This window comes from Vicugna pacos, chromosome 18 (genome assembly GCF_048564905.1).
Source record: "Vicugna pacos chromosome 18, VicPac4, whole genome shotgun sequence".
NCBI classification, from domain to species: domain Eukaryota; kingdom Metazoa; phylum Chordata; class Mammalia; order Artiodactyla; family Camelidae; genus Vicugna; species Vicugna pacos.
The window spans coordinates 20,017,788-20,032,898 of NC_133004.1; the positions used below are offsets into that span (position 1 = coordinate 20,017,788).

Consider the following 15,111-nt stretch of genomic DNA (forward strand, 5'->3'; position numbering starts at 1 on the left):
GATTCTGACATCCTTTGTTGTGGGTGATGCAGAAGTAGACACACAACCTTTCCTCAGACGAGTACACGTGAGGAATTATGGACTCCAAGTCAACCAGAATGTCTTGTATTTAAAAGTGGAGTTTTAAATGGCATTAGTAACCTGGTCTTCATTTTACAACAAAACATCTCTGACCTTCTGAAAATGGAATGAAACCGATTATCCCTGCAGATGTGCTCTAAAGTTGCCACATCTGTTGAAAACATCTTGGGACATGCAAGGCTCATTAATTAGGTCACAGTTTGGTTTGGTTTGGTTTGGTTTGGTTTGGTTTGGTGAAGAATGGTTGAAGTCAAGTCATATGCTGCGTGCATCCTTAGTTCACTCTGGAGCACACAGATACCTGAGTTATACTTCTCTTGTGCCTGAAAGATGGAAGGGAGCAGCCGGAAAGTAGGCGGGGGTGTGAAATGCTTTAAACTTGATTATGTCTTATTCTGCAACAGTATATTTAGGACTATGAATGTTGAACATTCAAGTACAGTGCTGGCAAACATTCACATTTCTGCAGTGATGGAATGTCCTGTGCTGTCTGCCACAGTGGCCACTAGCCACACGTGGACACTGATGACTAGAAATGTGGCTGGTGTGACTGAGGAGTTAGGGGTATTGTTTTCTTTAATTTTTGTTAATATTTAAATTAAATTGCCTCTCGTGATTAGTGACTGTCTAATTGGGCAACCTGACTGCGATAGACAGTGATTTCTGTCACCTGATTATGCTGCCTTCTGCACTTCGCCCATAGCTGACCAGATACACCTTTCCACACAGGAGAATCAGATCCATTCTGTGTCACCGAATAATTTTCCCTATGTGTGTGAAAAGATGTTTTGCTTTCTGATAGCTAACCGATAGCACACACTCCTTGTGTTGATGTAATGACACAGATCTACGGCGTACGCTTTGAAAGGCACTACAAAGTGTAAAGGTGGAGAGTGACTCACCCTCATCCCTGCTCCCCAGGCAGCCCCTGTACCAACATCGCATGTTTTTCCAGGTATTCTCTTTGTAGGCATGTGTGTATTAATGGATCTTTAATTTTTAACTTCTTTTCTTTCTGTGATTTTCTCTGAAACTCTTTGTCTTTCATCTCCTTTGGAGACAGAGTCCTGTCGAGAGGTGAGGGGAACGTGGCCCCGAGCCCCCAGTCTGCATGTGGCTGCCCAGGCAGGGCCCTGCAGAGTGACCAGGAAGTGGATCTCGACGGAGAAGCTCATGATTATCTCATCAGGAAAGCCTTCTAACGAGAATCTGCATTGGTTTAGCTTTTGCTTTTTAAAGTGCTTTTATTTTTATGAACTTATTTTTACCCTCGTTGTTCAGAGTTTAAAGATTTTTCACCATTTGATGGTCGTGCAGTTCCATGAGGAGAGAATGCCAGTTATCACAAGGATGCGCTGGGAGTTCCCGTTCCCTCTGAGGGGACAGAATTGAGATGGGTGGGAGGATTGGGTTAGGTTGTAAAATTTTTACCTGTGACCTTTAACTTTGGTTTACTGCCTGTGTTCTCTAGGAGTGCAGAGTTCTTGGTCCCGGGCCCGGCATTGAAGCCCCTGTGTTGTGCTCTTTGTACCTTTCCCTCTCAGCAGGGTTTTCAAGGACTCATCTCAGGACTGAGAACTGGTGCTTTAAAAGCATTTGCAAGGTTGTTGGGTTGTCCTCAGAATAACAGATTTTCTGAGTAGAAATTGACCGAGAAAAAGACTTTGGTCTTTGTAAAGATTCTTGGGTGTCATGTGGTCCATGTTTTGAAATATCAGTCGTGTCTCTAAGGAGGTAGTGTCTTAGGCACATTCAAATGTTTTCTTGAGTTTGACTTTCAGTTTGTTTATTTGAAAAGATAATCACTTTACCCAAAACCTCTCTTGAGAAGGAGAGACACTGTGAGACGTGTGCCTGCGGAGGGGACCTGTCTTGGTGCTCTCAGTGGTTGCACATTGATGCTTTTTCTCCTTTCTCTTACTGGTAAAACTTCTGAAAGAGTCCCGAGGTCCAGTCAGGATATTGTGCCCTGGTTTGTGGTTGGTCCCAGGTGCTGTCCTGCTGGAGAACTGGCGGTGGAGGAGCTGGGATAGGGCCTCGGGCAAGACCTGGTTGGGGGGCCTCCTGAGCCTTTCCAGCTTCCCGGGACACATCACTGTCTGCTTCTTTCTCTCAAAGGAGCTGACAGTGGCGGATCATCATCCGGAAGTGGGTCTGGGGTTGCCCCCGCCGCCCCTGCAGGAGGCTCCCGCTCCTCCTCCCGGAACTTGGGGTCTTCAGGTGGTGAGAAGGAGGAAGGCAAGAAGGTGCGGCGGCAGTGGGAGTCGTGGAGCACAGAGGACAAGAACACCTTCTTTGAGGGTCTGTACGAGGTGAGTGGCCTCTCCCCTCGTCTGTATCTCCCTTTTAGGATCCCTTCGTGTTTCTCACCACGTGGCCATTGGAGCCACTAGATCACTGCTCCGGTGGGAGCCCCCCATGGCCATTCAGGCGTGGGTCCCCAAGGCCTGCACCCTGCCCTCTGAGCTTGGCCCTTCATCTTCTCACTGGGACAGTTCAGCCCCTCACTAGGGAAGCGGCTGTTAGGAAGTGTCTTCCTTTGCTTCTTTTCTTTCTTTTCTAAGAGTCTCTCAGATACCTTCTTGACTGAAAAGTGGTGCATGGAGTAGGGGACAAGGGTGCACTTGCCACCTCAGAGCAGCCGGTGCAACCCTGACCTGGGACAGTGGACGTCCTGAAAATAGACAGGCTCCCCCTCCGCGCCCCCCCACCCCAGCCCAGCCCACTGCTGTGCTCCCTGCCGGCCACTAGAGTCTGGGTTTGCAGTTAGACTGAACATGCTTTCTTATTAACATCAGATGCATTTTCGTGATGTTTCATGGTTCTTCTGCTCAGTATTTCTTTAACGCCTATAAATATCCTGCTTCAGGTATAGGCAACCGTGGCCCCTGTGCTCATGGCCTGTTTGTGGAAATAAAGTTTTATCAGAACACAGCCATGCCTGTTCCCTTGCACGTTGTCTTTGACTGCGGTGTGGCTCCTGTAGTGTCTGTGGCCCACAACATCTGCACATTCACCCCAGCCCGTCTTTGCTCTCTTTAACCATCCTGGTCCCAACCAGATTCTGTAATAAATGATGCTGCAGTGGGCACCTTAGTGCACACTCCGTACTTGAGACTTCTTTGGGATATGGTGTCAAGAGTAGGTTACTCAGTCAACGAGCCTTGTTCTTTTAATAGTGAAATAATTAGGGTGGTGGAAGAGTCTAGCAAAACAAGGCTCACAAAGGAAGGGGGCTTTGGAACTGAAACCATGAAGTGTTCACAGAGAGATCGGAAAAGGAGAAGCCTAAGTGTGGGCAGAGAGCAGATCACAGAACTGTGTGCAGAGTGTGCCCGTGGCTGGCTCCCTTCTGGGGTCGATGGTTAGGTTCTGCCCATCCTGGTGGAAGGAGGCCCACGTGTCAGTACTGTGGACTCAGGTGTCCCGGGAGAGAGTGACATGTTCACATGAACCTTGTTGCTGTAGATGCGAGATCATTCAAACACATTCATGGGTGTTCTTTTTCTTTCCTCGACAGTTTTGGGGTAAAACATGAAGCTGTTTTTGTACAGATTATATTCCCAAATATGCCCTCTGTAAGCTGTTTGTTAGGCATAGGAGACTTGTGGTTCCTGGTGTGAACCGTTGCTGATTTTTACCTGAAGCCATTACTGCTTTGGTGGGAAGAAAGTGGGCTCTGTGGGTGTTGGGCTTCTCAGAAGCAGAAAGCAGAGGGGAGATGTGGTTTCCATTAATAGCAGGGGAGGAATTTCCTACTAATGACCTGACCTTACCTTTCTTCAGGGGAATCAGTTTATTCCCTTCTCCTTGGGCTAGCCCTCTTGTTCTAATTTTTCCACCAGGTAGGTATTTTGAGTGCTCCTGAAATCCTTATTAATAATAACTAGTAATTGGCTATTCTGGTTACTTAATGCTTTTCACCATTGATACTGTTGGTGTATCCCAAATAGTGTGTGTATGTGTGGTGGGGGGGAGTGGAGAGAGAAGGAAAGAGCACACCAGCAAGTGTGCACACACAAGTGCAGGCTGTACATCTGTCATCTTGTGTGTCTGACTAGAACTCATTGGGACTCTAAGGGGGGTCTTGATGCCCTTGAACATCTTGAGGTGTGGGGTCAGGTGGCTCAGCACAGGCCTGTGCAGTTTTTATCCAGGTCATCCCTGCCTTTCTGATGCACACGTGTGGGACTGAGCTTTGCTTCCAGTGACGAGACCCAGCTCAGAGCAGCGCAAGGGGAAGAGGGCAACTCTCATAACTGGACTGGGAGGGTCAGGCTCAAGCCCTTCAGCGTGCAGGGACTCCTGAGTGTTGGGGGTGACAGTTCTGCTGCTTCTCTCCTGCTTCAGATGCTCCCCAGAGGTGACAGTGTCTCCCTACCCCTACCTTCGCTCCAGTTAGGACAGTTCTGGGGAAAACTCAGCTTGGCTGGGCCCATCCTGGACTCCTCCTTGTGGCCAGGGGAAGAGTTGTGGCCTCCATGACGGGAGCTGGCAAAAAAAGCAGTGGGCTGGACACCTGGACCAACCTTGTCCTGAAACCCTCCATGCTCCATTCCACAAAGCCTGGTGCTGACTTTTGCTTTCCATTATCATGTCAGTCTGTCGGTATTTGCTTTTGCGGTACATTTCTTGATTCCTACCTTACAGCCGCTTGGCCAGCACCTACTCCTTGCTTTTCACAGGGTAATCATTGCTGGAGGCCTTACCTCTCCTGTACTTTGCGGTGCTCCCCTCCTGATTTCCTGTCTGCACCTCCTGGTGTCCTGCAAACCCAGCTGCGGGCACCTCCTGCCTCCTGCCATCTCTGACCGCTGTATGATACCGCAGGTTTTCACTTCAGTCTTTGAAATGTGTACTTTGTCTCTACATAGTTTTCTCTTATTTTCAACATTGTTTTCCTCACTGTTTATTTGTCTATTTCATGGCCAAGCATAGGGGCACTGTGGTAGTGCTAGAAATGGAAAGAAGTCCCCCCAGGGGGCTGGCAGTCTCTCTAGGGAAGTATAAGAGGCATGTAAGAGGCTGGGCTCTCAGAAAGTGCACACCGACAGATGCCTTTGCAAACACGGCATCAGGAGTCTCAAAGCTCAGATTGCAGCCCCCACCTGGACAGTCAGTTCCGCTCTGGGCTCGTTACCCCAGCTATGAACTGAAGTCCTGAGATGCAGAGGCCACCTGCCTTTTGTTGGTATCATGGTTCTGGTCAAGAGCTGGGGGAGGTTGGGATGGGGATGCCCCGCACTGGACCCTGGAGGAAAGCGCTTTAGCTGCAGCTCTGCTCAGTTATGGTTCACCTGCTGTTGCTTTTAAAACAGTGAACAAGCTGTAATTCTTTAAGGATTTTGATATTTTGACTGTAAATTTTGGAACAGTTTCAGAATTGGAAAAAGTTGCAAAAAGAATATGCAGAATTCCCAGGTGCCCTTCACCCCACTTCCCTGACATCCAGGTCACAGCACTGTGACCAGCAGAGTGAAGGTGGCCAACGTGGTACTGTGCTCTTGACCACTCTGCCAGTATTCCCACCAATGTCCTGTTCTAGATCAGGACCCCACATTGCATTTAGTTGTCATGACTCCTGGGTCCTCTGGCCTGGGACAGGTCCCTCAGTTTCCTTGTTTTTCCTGGTTTCTTAGGACCTTGACACTTCAGAAGTTCCAGCTCTATTCATCTATAGAGACTCTCTCAACTGGGCTTCCCTGCAGTTTCTTCATGATTAAGTTTACTTTTTTTTTTTTTGTCAAAAGGACAATTGAGCATCCTTGCTGCATTCCTTCCAGAATGTGTGATGGCATCTCTCAGTCCCAGTATATGAACCTTGATCAGTGCATTCAGATAGTGTCTGCCAGGTTCTCCACTGCCAGGTCTTTTTTTTTTTAACCATGAGACTGTGTAAATACCCTGTTTCTCATCATTCTTTCTCCCACTAATTTAAGCAACCACTAATTTGCTGCTTTTTACCTGAAACAACTATCATTATGGTGTTTGCCCAGTGATGATCTTCTGATATCATTATTCTTTCTAGATGTATTAATTGGAAATTCTACGCAAGGAAAAGCACTCTCTTTTCCTCCATTTATGTATTTATTCAGTTAATTCCTTATATCTGTATGGATTCAGGGATATTTATTCTCTCCTGTGGGTCATAATCCATTCATATCATTGTGATTTTTTTGCCCGCATTGTTCTAGATTTGGCCATTGGGAACCTCTCCAAGTTGGCTGCTGTGTCCTTCTTATGCTTTCAGCACTTCTTCACTTTCTGGCACCACAAGATATTCCAGACTCACCTTGTATTTTCCTTGCCTCAGCCCTGACATTAGCCATTTTTCCAAGGAGCCTTGGTTCTTGGAAAGTAGGATTTAGAAACCAAGATCTGGGCATAGGAGGTGCTCATTGCTGCTAGGGTGCTCTTACCTCTAGGCCCTTCCCGGCACTTTTTACTGGCTTGGTTTTGATGAGAGTATCTATAGTTGGTTCTTGTGGCAGTGCCTGAATAGAATTGATGGTGATTGTGTTCTCTGGAATGTCAGTTCCTTTTGAAAATCTAAGATGTACTCAGCTTTTGTGTGAAAGTGTTGAAGAAAGGCCCACAGATGTATTCAGGGCATATTCTGCATAATTCTCTTAATAAACATTCACATTTGCTGTCCTTGTTCAAACATAGAATACCTTTTGTATGATCAGATCAGTGAGGGTTTTTCTGAATAGTTGATGTTTATTTTAAGATGCTGGATATACAGCACTCAGAGCTCCTCCACCCTTTTGTTGTGTCTTCTGATTACTGTCTTCATGGAGGTGTCTGATTTCATGGGTTCTAAAGAATTCTAGAGATTAAGTGCCTTATCCAAGTGATAAGCTTTATATTTCTCCCGCTCCAGGATCTTTGCCTTGCTGGTACCCACATGCTGTGATAGTTTTATCCATGAGTTTCTGTTGCTGCTTTATCCATTATGCTAATTGAAGCCTGAGATTCTAGGGAAGCCAGGCTGAAGTTCATGCACAAGTAAGAGCTGTGAAGGGCACTCGCTTGACCACAGCAGTCCCCTTCCTCCCTTTTCGGGAAGTGTCTGCATCACACAGGAGGCTGCCTGGTCACATGTAACCTTGTGCTTTGCACGTGGACTTTATTTTCCAGCACGGAAAAGACTTTGAGGCGATTCAGAACAACATTGCTCTGAAGTACAAGAAGAAAGGCAAGCCAGCGAGCATGGTGAAGAACAAGGAGCAGGTCCGGCACTTCTACTACCGCACGTGGCACAAGATCACCAAGTACATCGACTTCGACAACGGTGAGCATGTGTGGTTCCCAGCACGCTGCAGGCTCCTCCCTGGCGTTGGTCTCACCAGCTCTGGCTGGTGGGAGGCCTCGTCACTGTTAGTCTGGCTGAATTACAAGGAAGCTGGGCGTGTTTTTAACAGCTCTGAGTGCCCATGGCATCTGGGCACCACCAGGAGAGGGCACCACCATCCAGAAGCAGCTCGTCCAGTGCCTGCCCTTTTCCCGGTGGGGTTGGTGGGGTGTGGGTTGGGCAGGGCCTGGCGTGCCTCATCCCGGGGATCTTGTTGTCTATACTTAAATCTAGCTTGGTGGTGCCATCTTTAACTCACGTATCCAGGTCATCGCCGGGTGCGATGCTGACTTTCAGCTCAGAGCACTGTTTCCCATCAGTATCTGTGTCCTCAGGGGAGGCGTTGCCACCTCCTGTGTCACAGGCTGCAGGAATCCCATGTCCCTGTTGTTCCTGCTGCTTGGTCCTCAGCTGTGCCCTCTTGAGTTGCGTTCTCGTTTCTACAGCTTCATGTGTAGCTCAGTCACTCCAGACACTGGCTTCCACTCACTGCACTTACTTCTGACACTTCTCTCCGAAAAAACATCGGTTCTGATCCAGAATAACTGTGGTGGCTGTGGTCACATCCCTCCCTCCTGGACCTTTGCCTGTGCCCTGTGGGTGTTCTCTTGGCTGGTCACTGTGTCTCAGCCTCCCCCTGCTGACCTGTCTGGCTCTCCTTGCTGGCTCTCCCTTGGGTCAGGACACCAGGGCCAGGAATTCCTCCTCCAGCTTTAGAAAGGCCCAGAGATGGTGATTCAAGCTGTCTCTTTCTGGAAAAGATCAGATGGTAAATACTTTCGGTCTTGGGGGTTTACAGTCTTTATTGAAACTATTTCACTCTGTTTTCTTAGCTCATTATAGACAACATGCAGAGGAGTGCATGTTGCTCCGTTCTAACAAAACTTTATTCTCAAAAAGAGTCCATGGACTAGAATCAGCCTGCGAGCCTTGGTTTGCTATTCTCTGCCATGGAGATCCTTTTATGCTGCCGCTGGCCTGCGCCAGGGCTCTTGGACTGGGGGCTGAGCTCCAGATGGTCAAAGTTGTTACCTGACAGTGTCCCCTGACTGGATCCCCTTTGAATCTTTGTGGACACCTCTCGCTCGCCTGTCAGTCTTGCTGGTTCCACTTCCGAGCTTTTCTGTCCTCAGCACCCGGCCACCTTGGTTGTGGTATCCTAGACCAACGCTGCTCTCCTGCTGTCTGCCCTGCGCTTCCTAACTCACCGTTCACGTTGTGAGAGCCACACAACACGCCTGTCTGCCTGGCTCCCTTGCCTGAGCACCTCCCTCACCCCGCCAGAGGCCCCACAGCCCTTCGGGGGTGGGGTCACCTCCCTCCTGCTTCCCTACACTTCCCTTTGTGCCTCGACTCCTGCCACCCCAGCTTGGTCGTCCTCCCAAACCCTGTTCACCTGCCAAGACTCAGCTCCTGTGTCAATTGTCCCAGAAACCCTCCCCTGATTCCTCTCCTGTCCCCACTGCCGCCTGGACGTGGGCCAGCTCAGTGGTAGAGGCCCTTGCCCAGGCTTCCAGAGGATGAGCATCAGGGCTGACATCCTTCCCCCGTGCCCTCACTGTCTCCTAACCCTTACCTGCTCTACACACGCTGTGTTCAGATGCCTTTTCACAATGCTGCAGAGTCTTATGTGGTTTTTTTTAATTAAATGTTACTTCTTTGCGTTGACATACTACAAATGAATGCATTTTACCTTTCTTTTTAGATTTGCAAGTCACTTCTAGTGTTTTTAAATAACACAGGTGTGGAGATCTTTGTAGCACTTTTCTTTGGAAATGCTTTCTTCAGATAAATTTAGACAATTGAGATAAATTTATACTTGATTTTCTTTTTTTTTTTACCTTTTTTATTGAAATGTAGTCAGTTTACAGTGTTGTCTTAATTTCTGGTGTACAGCACGATGCTTCAGTCTTACATGAATTTACATATATTCTTTTTCATGTTCTTTTTTACTGTAAACTGCTTTAAGATATTAAATATAGTCTTTTGTGTTGTACAGTATAAACTTGTTTATCTATTTTATATATACTGGTCAGTATCTGCAAATCTTGAATTCCCATTTTATCCTTTCCCCACACTGATAACCATAAGTTTGTCTTCTATGTCTATGAGTCTGTTTCAGTTTTATAAATAAGTTCATTTGTCTTTTTTTTTTTTTAGATTCCACATATGAGTGATATCATATAGTATTTTTCTTTTTCTTTCTGGCTTACTTCACTTAGAATGACATTCTCCAGGTCCATCCATGTTGCTGCAAATGGCATTATTTTATTATTTTTTATGGCTGAGTAGTATTCCATTGTATATGAATACCATATCTTGATCCAGTTATCTGTTGATGGACAGTTAGGTTGTTATACTTAAGTTTATTGCTTATTGTCTCATCATGAGCGCTGACTCTTCCCCGGGAGGACGAGCATCCCGCCCGCTTGCCTGGGTGTCTGTCTACTGCTTCCCTGTGTTTCCCATCTGGTTCTGTCCTTGATGAAGGCAAGAAGGAGTGGTGGTCTTGGAGCATGTCACTCACAGCAAGGCCCGTTTCACAGCAAGACCCCCACGAGCAGTGCCTTCTTTCTGTGGAGTTTAGGGTCCACTGAGGTCTCTCTGACCAGTGAAATGCTCTTGTTTCTCATGAGTCTTTCTAAATATCTTTCCTGCTCAAAAGCCTTCCACTGGCAACCTTGCGAGCATCCTCCCTCCGATCCTTGCAGTGACTCCCCATAACCAGAGGGCTGCCTCGGAGGAGGGCTCACGGCCCAACTCCAGTCCTTCAGGCTGCAGGGGCCCCCATCCAGCCTCACATCTTGATGGGGGAAATAACACACAAACAGAATGATGGGTCCAGCACCTTTTAAGAGTGTATATGTGTGTGTGTGCGTGCACGTGCGCAATTGCCGCTCTCTCTGGAGCCCTTGGAAGTGGGTTCTGTTACCATGCTCTGGGAGCAGTCCCTCGGTCTGACCCGCAGTCTTACACCAGTGCTGCTGTGTCTGCGTGTTTACTCTCCGTGTCTATGAGGCCATGGACGTGAGCTTGACAGTGGCCGTGATGCATCAGGCTGTCTCCATGGTGTCCGTGTACCTGCCAGCTGTGCTCATCCTCAGCTGAGACTGTTGCTCGCATCCCTGGTTTATTTGAAAATGTCAACACTGGTCCTGTCGAGTCTGAGGCTGTTGTCATCTGTCACCCTCCCTTCCAGGCTGGCCTGCAGGAATGAGTTTCAACTGTTTGGCTTTCTCAGTGTCTCCCATTTTTCTTTCCTTTTTTTTCTGGTTACATATCACATTCTTTCTGAAAGTCATTCCACAAGAGCGGGTCCTTCATCTGCTTTGACTGGTCTCGCAAAACTCGATGGCCTCGCTGACAAGAGAAGAGGACTGGGAGGCTGCCTGGTGAGGTCCCGGAGCCCTGCTCTAGCATGTTCTGTGCTTCCACTGTGACGGGCTCCAGGCAGAGTGGACAGCCCCTGGGGGACACTCAGGCTCCCAGGACTTGTCAACCTCATCAGCCCTGTTTCCAACTTGGATGAAGGGTGGACACGTCCACCACCTTTGGGTTCCACGCAGGCTCTGCCGGGTTAGCCCGACCTCGTCCTCTCCCTTCTGCTGTGCCCTCTACCTGCCGCATGTTCTTGGTGGGACGCCACGAGTGATGCCTTCTTTCTGTTGAGCTCACAGCTCCAGTGGGGTTTCTAGCTGGTCCTGGTCACCCTTCCAAGCTGGCAGCAGCCCATCAGCCACTTGAAGCCAGAGGCCTGCCTGCCTCTTGGTGCTGCACTGGCCGCTGTCACAATGTATTGGATGCCGTCCAGCCATTTCACTGCCCCGGGTCCTCTCTCAGTCTCTGTGGGTTTGCCTGTTCTGAACACTTTCTGTCAGTGGAGTCACACACTGTGTGGCCTTCTGTGTCTGGCTTCTCTCACTGAGCATCACTTTTCCAGGTCCATCCTGGGTGTAGGATGTATTCGAGCTTTATTCCTCTTCACGGCTGAGTTTACGCCATTGTCCGAAAGACCACATTTGTTTATCGATTGCCTGGTGGATCATAGTTTCCTAGGTGGCGGTCCTGGTGGGAGTCCGATGAGACCTTTGGTCTTTCTCTCTGAAGAACCTTCTGGAACAGTTGGCTCGTGATGTTTGCAGAGTCCCAGGCTCCTTAGATCCTGTCCAAGGTTCAGAATCCTCGTTTCAGGTCGCTTATTCGGAACCTTATTTTCTATTTACGAATACGTTTTTATTTTCGTTTCCTATAATTATAATCACACAAGTGTTAGGACTTTGGAAAGGGGTCCCAGGGTAGAGCAGTTGTAAGAGAGCGTGGAGGGATGCACGGTGGTGGCCTCTGCTCTGCAAGACTGTGGGAAAGGGGCTGCCTGTGCTGGGCCGGGCTTCCAAGTCGGGGTCAGCTTCGGTGTCCTACGATGCAGACACTCAGAGTAACTGGGGCTTGAGCACGTGAGGGCTTCTCCTCTCAGGTCAGAAACGCCTGTAGGTAGGGTGGACATCAGGGACCAGTTCCTCCTGTCTTTCTCCTCTGCCATCCTTAGCACCTTGCTTGGATCTGAGGCGGCTCTGGAGGAAGGAGGAACAAGCGAAAGGGCACATTTCTTCCCAAATCCGTCATTCAGGAGCCTTCCGGCAGCCTCCCACAGCGCTTCTGCTCACATCAGAGGCCGGGGCCTGGTAGTGCAGCCTTTTCCAGCTACGCAGGCTGCACACAGGCTGTCTTAATTGTCTGTGTTGCTTCCCAAGTAAAACTGAGGCCTGTTACCAAGAAACAGGGGGAGAGTCTTGAGCATTCAAGCCTTGTCTCCTCTTCCATGTGGCCCCAGGCCCAGGGCATGTCGGTCAGTTATCAGAGGGGAGTGAGAGGTAGGCGACTGTCAGTTCTGGTGCTGCTAGCCTCGCATGGTGCTGGGCAGATTCCGTGTGTGCGGAGAGAGGCGGATGACAGATCTAATGATGGTCCTGGGCCCCCCCACCTCAGGGAAGCTGGCTGTGCCGGGCATCTCGTTTTTACCTCCTGGGGACCTTGCTCTGCCTGTTAGACTAATTTTCTAAGGCACCTCCTCTCTTTCTTGTTTAACTTTTTAATTTGAAAATTACAGAAACAACACTGTGCTCCCGTGTGCTTTCCCCATTTCCCCCATTGTTGACATCCTGTGGTCCAGGGCACTGTGGTCAAAACCAGGAGGTCAGAGCATCACATGTGCCCCAGTGCCATCAGTGCACACGAGCTGGCCGACCCCCGCATGGCTGAGTTCCTCCCTCCTAAAATTCATCCTTTCTTCGTTCCCAGTGTTCTCTCGCGGGCTGAAGAAGTCATCCCAGGAGCTGTACGGCCTGATCTGCTATGGAGAACTGCGGAAGAAGATCGGGGGCTGTGAGTAGGCTTCACTCGGGGGGCGGCTTCAGAAGGCGCGTGGCCGCCTCCTCTCAGGGCCTGCTGTCCTGCTGCTGCTGGGGACGATTCTCATTCTCCCCTACTTCCTTTTTGAAAACATTTTAACATAGAGAAAACTGAAAAAGATTAGAATGACTACCGCACACCTTTATTTCAGTTTACCAGTTACTCACCTTGGCCACGTTTGTGCACACCCTCTCCCCCGCTTCGTTCCATGCACCTGCTCTCTTCTTGCTCAGCCACGTGACTGTAAGTCACAGACATCCTAGCACACTCTACATCCCTCAGCCTCTGTCCCTGGAGAACAAGGACATTGTCCTGCTCACCCAGCATGTTTGATGTTTATCAAGCGGGTCCCATAATCTTACCTCATGTCCTGCCCAAACTCAGATCTCCCGAAACGTCCCAGCATGCTGACTGGGGCATGCCTGGCGAGAACAGTGCCTGATCACAGCTGCGTATCTTGAGTCTTGACCAAGAACAGTCCCCTTGGTCTTCCCTGAGCCTAGTTCTGAAGGCTCTGGGCCCCTCCCTTTGTGCTGCTCTGAGCATCTCCTCATAAGTAGATGCCCTTTAGAGGCACCCCTACTCTGGCCTTCCCGGGGTACCTGTGCCCAGTGCCCAGAGCCCCCTCCCCGCATGACCACCCATGAGAGGCACCCTTTCCTCTCCAGCCTCCATGTGGCCGCCTGTCACGTGGATTGGGAGAGCACCCACCCACTGGGCCACTGTGAGGGTTCATGAGATGCTGTGAGGTGATCACAGCCGGCACCTTCTCAGTCACCTTACATGGCACAGTGGGCAGGTGCAGGACTGGGGTGTGGAAGCAACAGGAGGGAGGGTGGGGCAGGCATTCACTGGGTGACCTGCCGCCTTCTGAGACAGGCAGGAGTGCCTACGAGCCTCTGAACGAAGGGACAGGTGGCCTGGTTCCCTGCCCTGTTCTCTTGCAGACTGGACTTCTTTAACCACCCCTCCACCCCAGCTCCTCCTTTGAATGGTTTGTGGAGGGGCCTCAAGGGCCCCGCCTCCCTCGAATCGCTGCTCCCTCACCCCGTCCTTCTCTCTGTCCCCACCCTAAAGTGCTTCTGGCTGTGTGGCAGCATGTGGGGCCAGATGCCAAGGCCCCCTCCTCCATCTCCCATGTCTTAACCTCCCAGCCTGAGGCTTCCCCAGGGGAGGCTCGTCTCATTCTCTTGTTGACTTCCTGCTGCCCCTGGGGTGTCACTTGGGTCCTCTGACCCAAGGGGCCTCCGCACTTGGACTTCAGCCCATCTTCTTGCCTGCCTCTGGCTCTCCTGCCAGGCGCCCCTCTGGCTCAACTGCTCCTGGTCCTGCTGACACACCTGGTTGGTTACTCTCAGCTCATGTGCACAGGTGCACACACATACTCGTGCACATACACACATGTGAGGCCCCGCCTGGGCTTGGGGCTCCAAAGCTGCTTCAGACCCCTCCACCTCCGTAGGGCCCTCCTGCTAAGCAGCCCCCCGCCCCCTGCCCAGTCCACATGCTGGGACACTGTTGTGTTGTTTGGTGAGTGTCTGTGGGGAAGAAACCTGCTCAGATGCCTTCCACAGCACCCTGTGCACAGTGGTGGTCCTTTTTGGGCTTTCTGGAGCATGTCTGAGCTCAGGTGGTCAGAGCATGCTCTTTATTAATGTACTTTTTCTAACTGAGATCTCCAGATGCATATGGTTCCTGGTCCTTTGACATGCCTCATCTGTGTCTCCAGCTCCGTGGGCGTCATCCATATTTGAGAAAGGGCTGTGGACCCCCCATTTTGACGCAAATGATTGGTGAAGCCTCCTGGGCTGTTGAGAGACAGGCCCACTCTTCCCCAGGCTCATGCCACACGGTGTTGGGACAGCCTGGGAGTCCTCACAGCTCTCTACAGTCCTCACCAGTTTGTTCAGACCACTTCTCTTCAAGGGGTGGTTCTTGCATGGTGCCTCATCTGGTATCTTGAACCCTGAAGTTGTCATGGCTCCGTGCACTAGACTGTCTATGCGTCCATCCAGCCTGCCAGATGCGGGACCAATGGGCCCTTCCCTCCCCTTTTGCTTATTTACTCCGAGCTCAGCTCACTAGTCCATGAACCTCCATAACAGGCTGGCTCCTGCATCCCACGCTCAGCATCACCCCAACTGTCATTTACATGGACCAGTCCTTATGGGCATCATGCAGTGAGGGCAGGGCTGCATCTCTCTTGTTTAAGGCCTGGGTCTCTGTTGGCCCTCTCTGGGGCTAAGTGAGCCCTCTGCCCTCTGCCC

At 50.1% G+C, this 15,111-nt stretch overlaps 1 protein-coding gene across 2 annotated transcripts in view; it reads left to right on the forward strand.

The window, feature by feature from the left end:
* CRAMP1 (cramped chromatin regulator homolog 1) overlaps positions 1–15,111 on the forward strand; it is a 53,756-nt gene that overhangs the window by 10,343 nt on the left and 28,302 nt on the right. For both annotated transcript variants that reach the window (XM_072942380.1, XM_072942379.1), the window contains exons 3-5: positions 2,200–2,393; positions 7,222–7,375; positions 12,734–12,817. In XM_072942380.1, the coding sequence (XP_072798481.1) occupies positions 2,200–2,393; positions 7,222–7,375; positions 12,734–12,817 (432 nt within the window). The remainder of the gene's footprint in view (positions 1–2,199; positions 2,394–7,221; positions 7,376–12,733; positions 12,818–15,111) is intronic.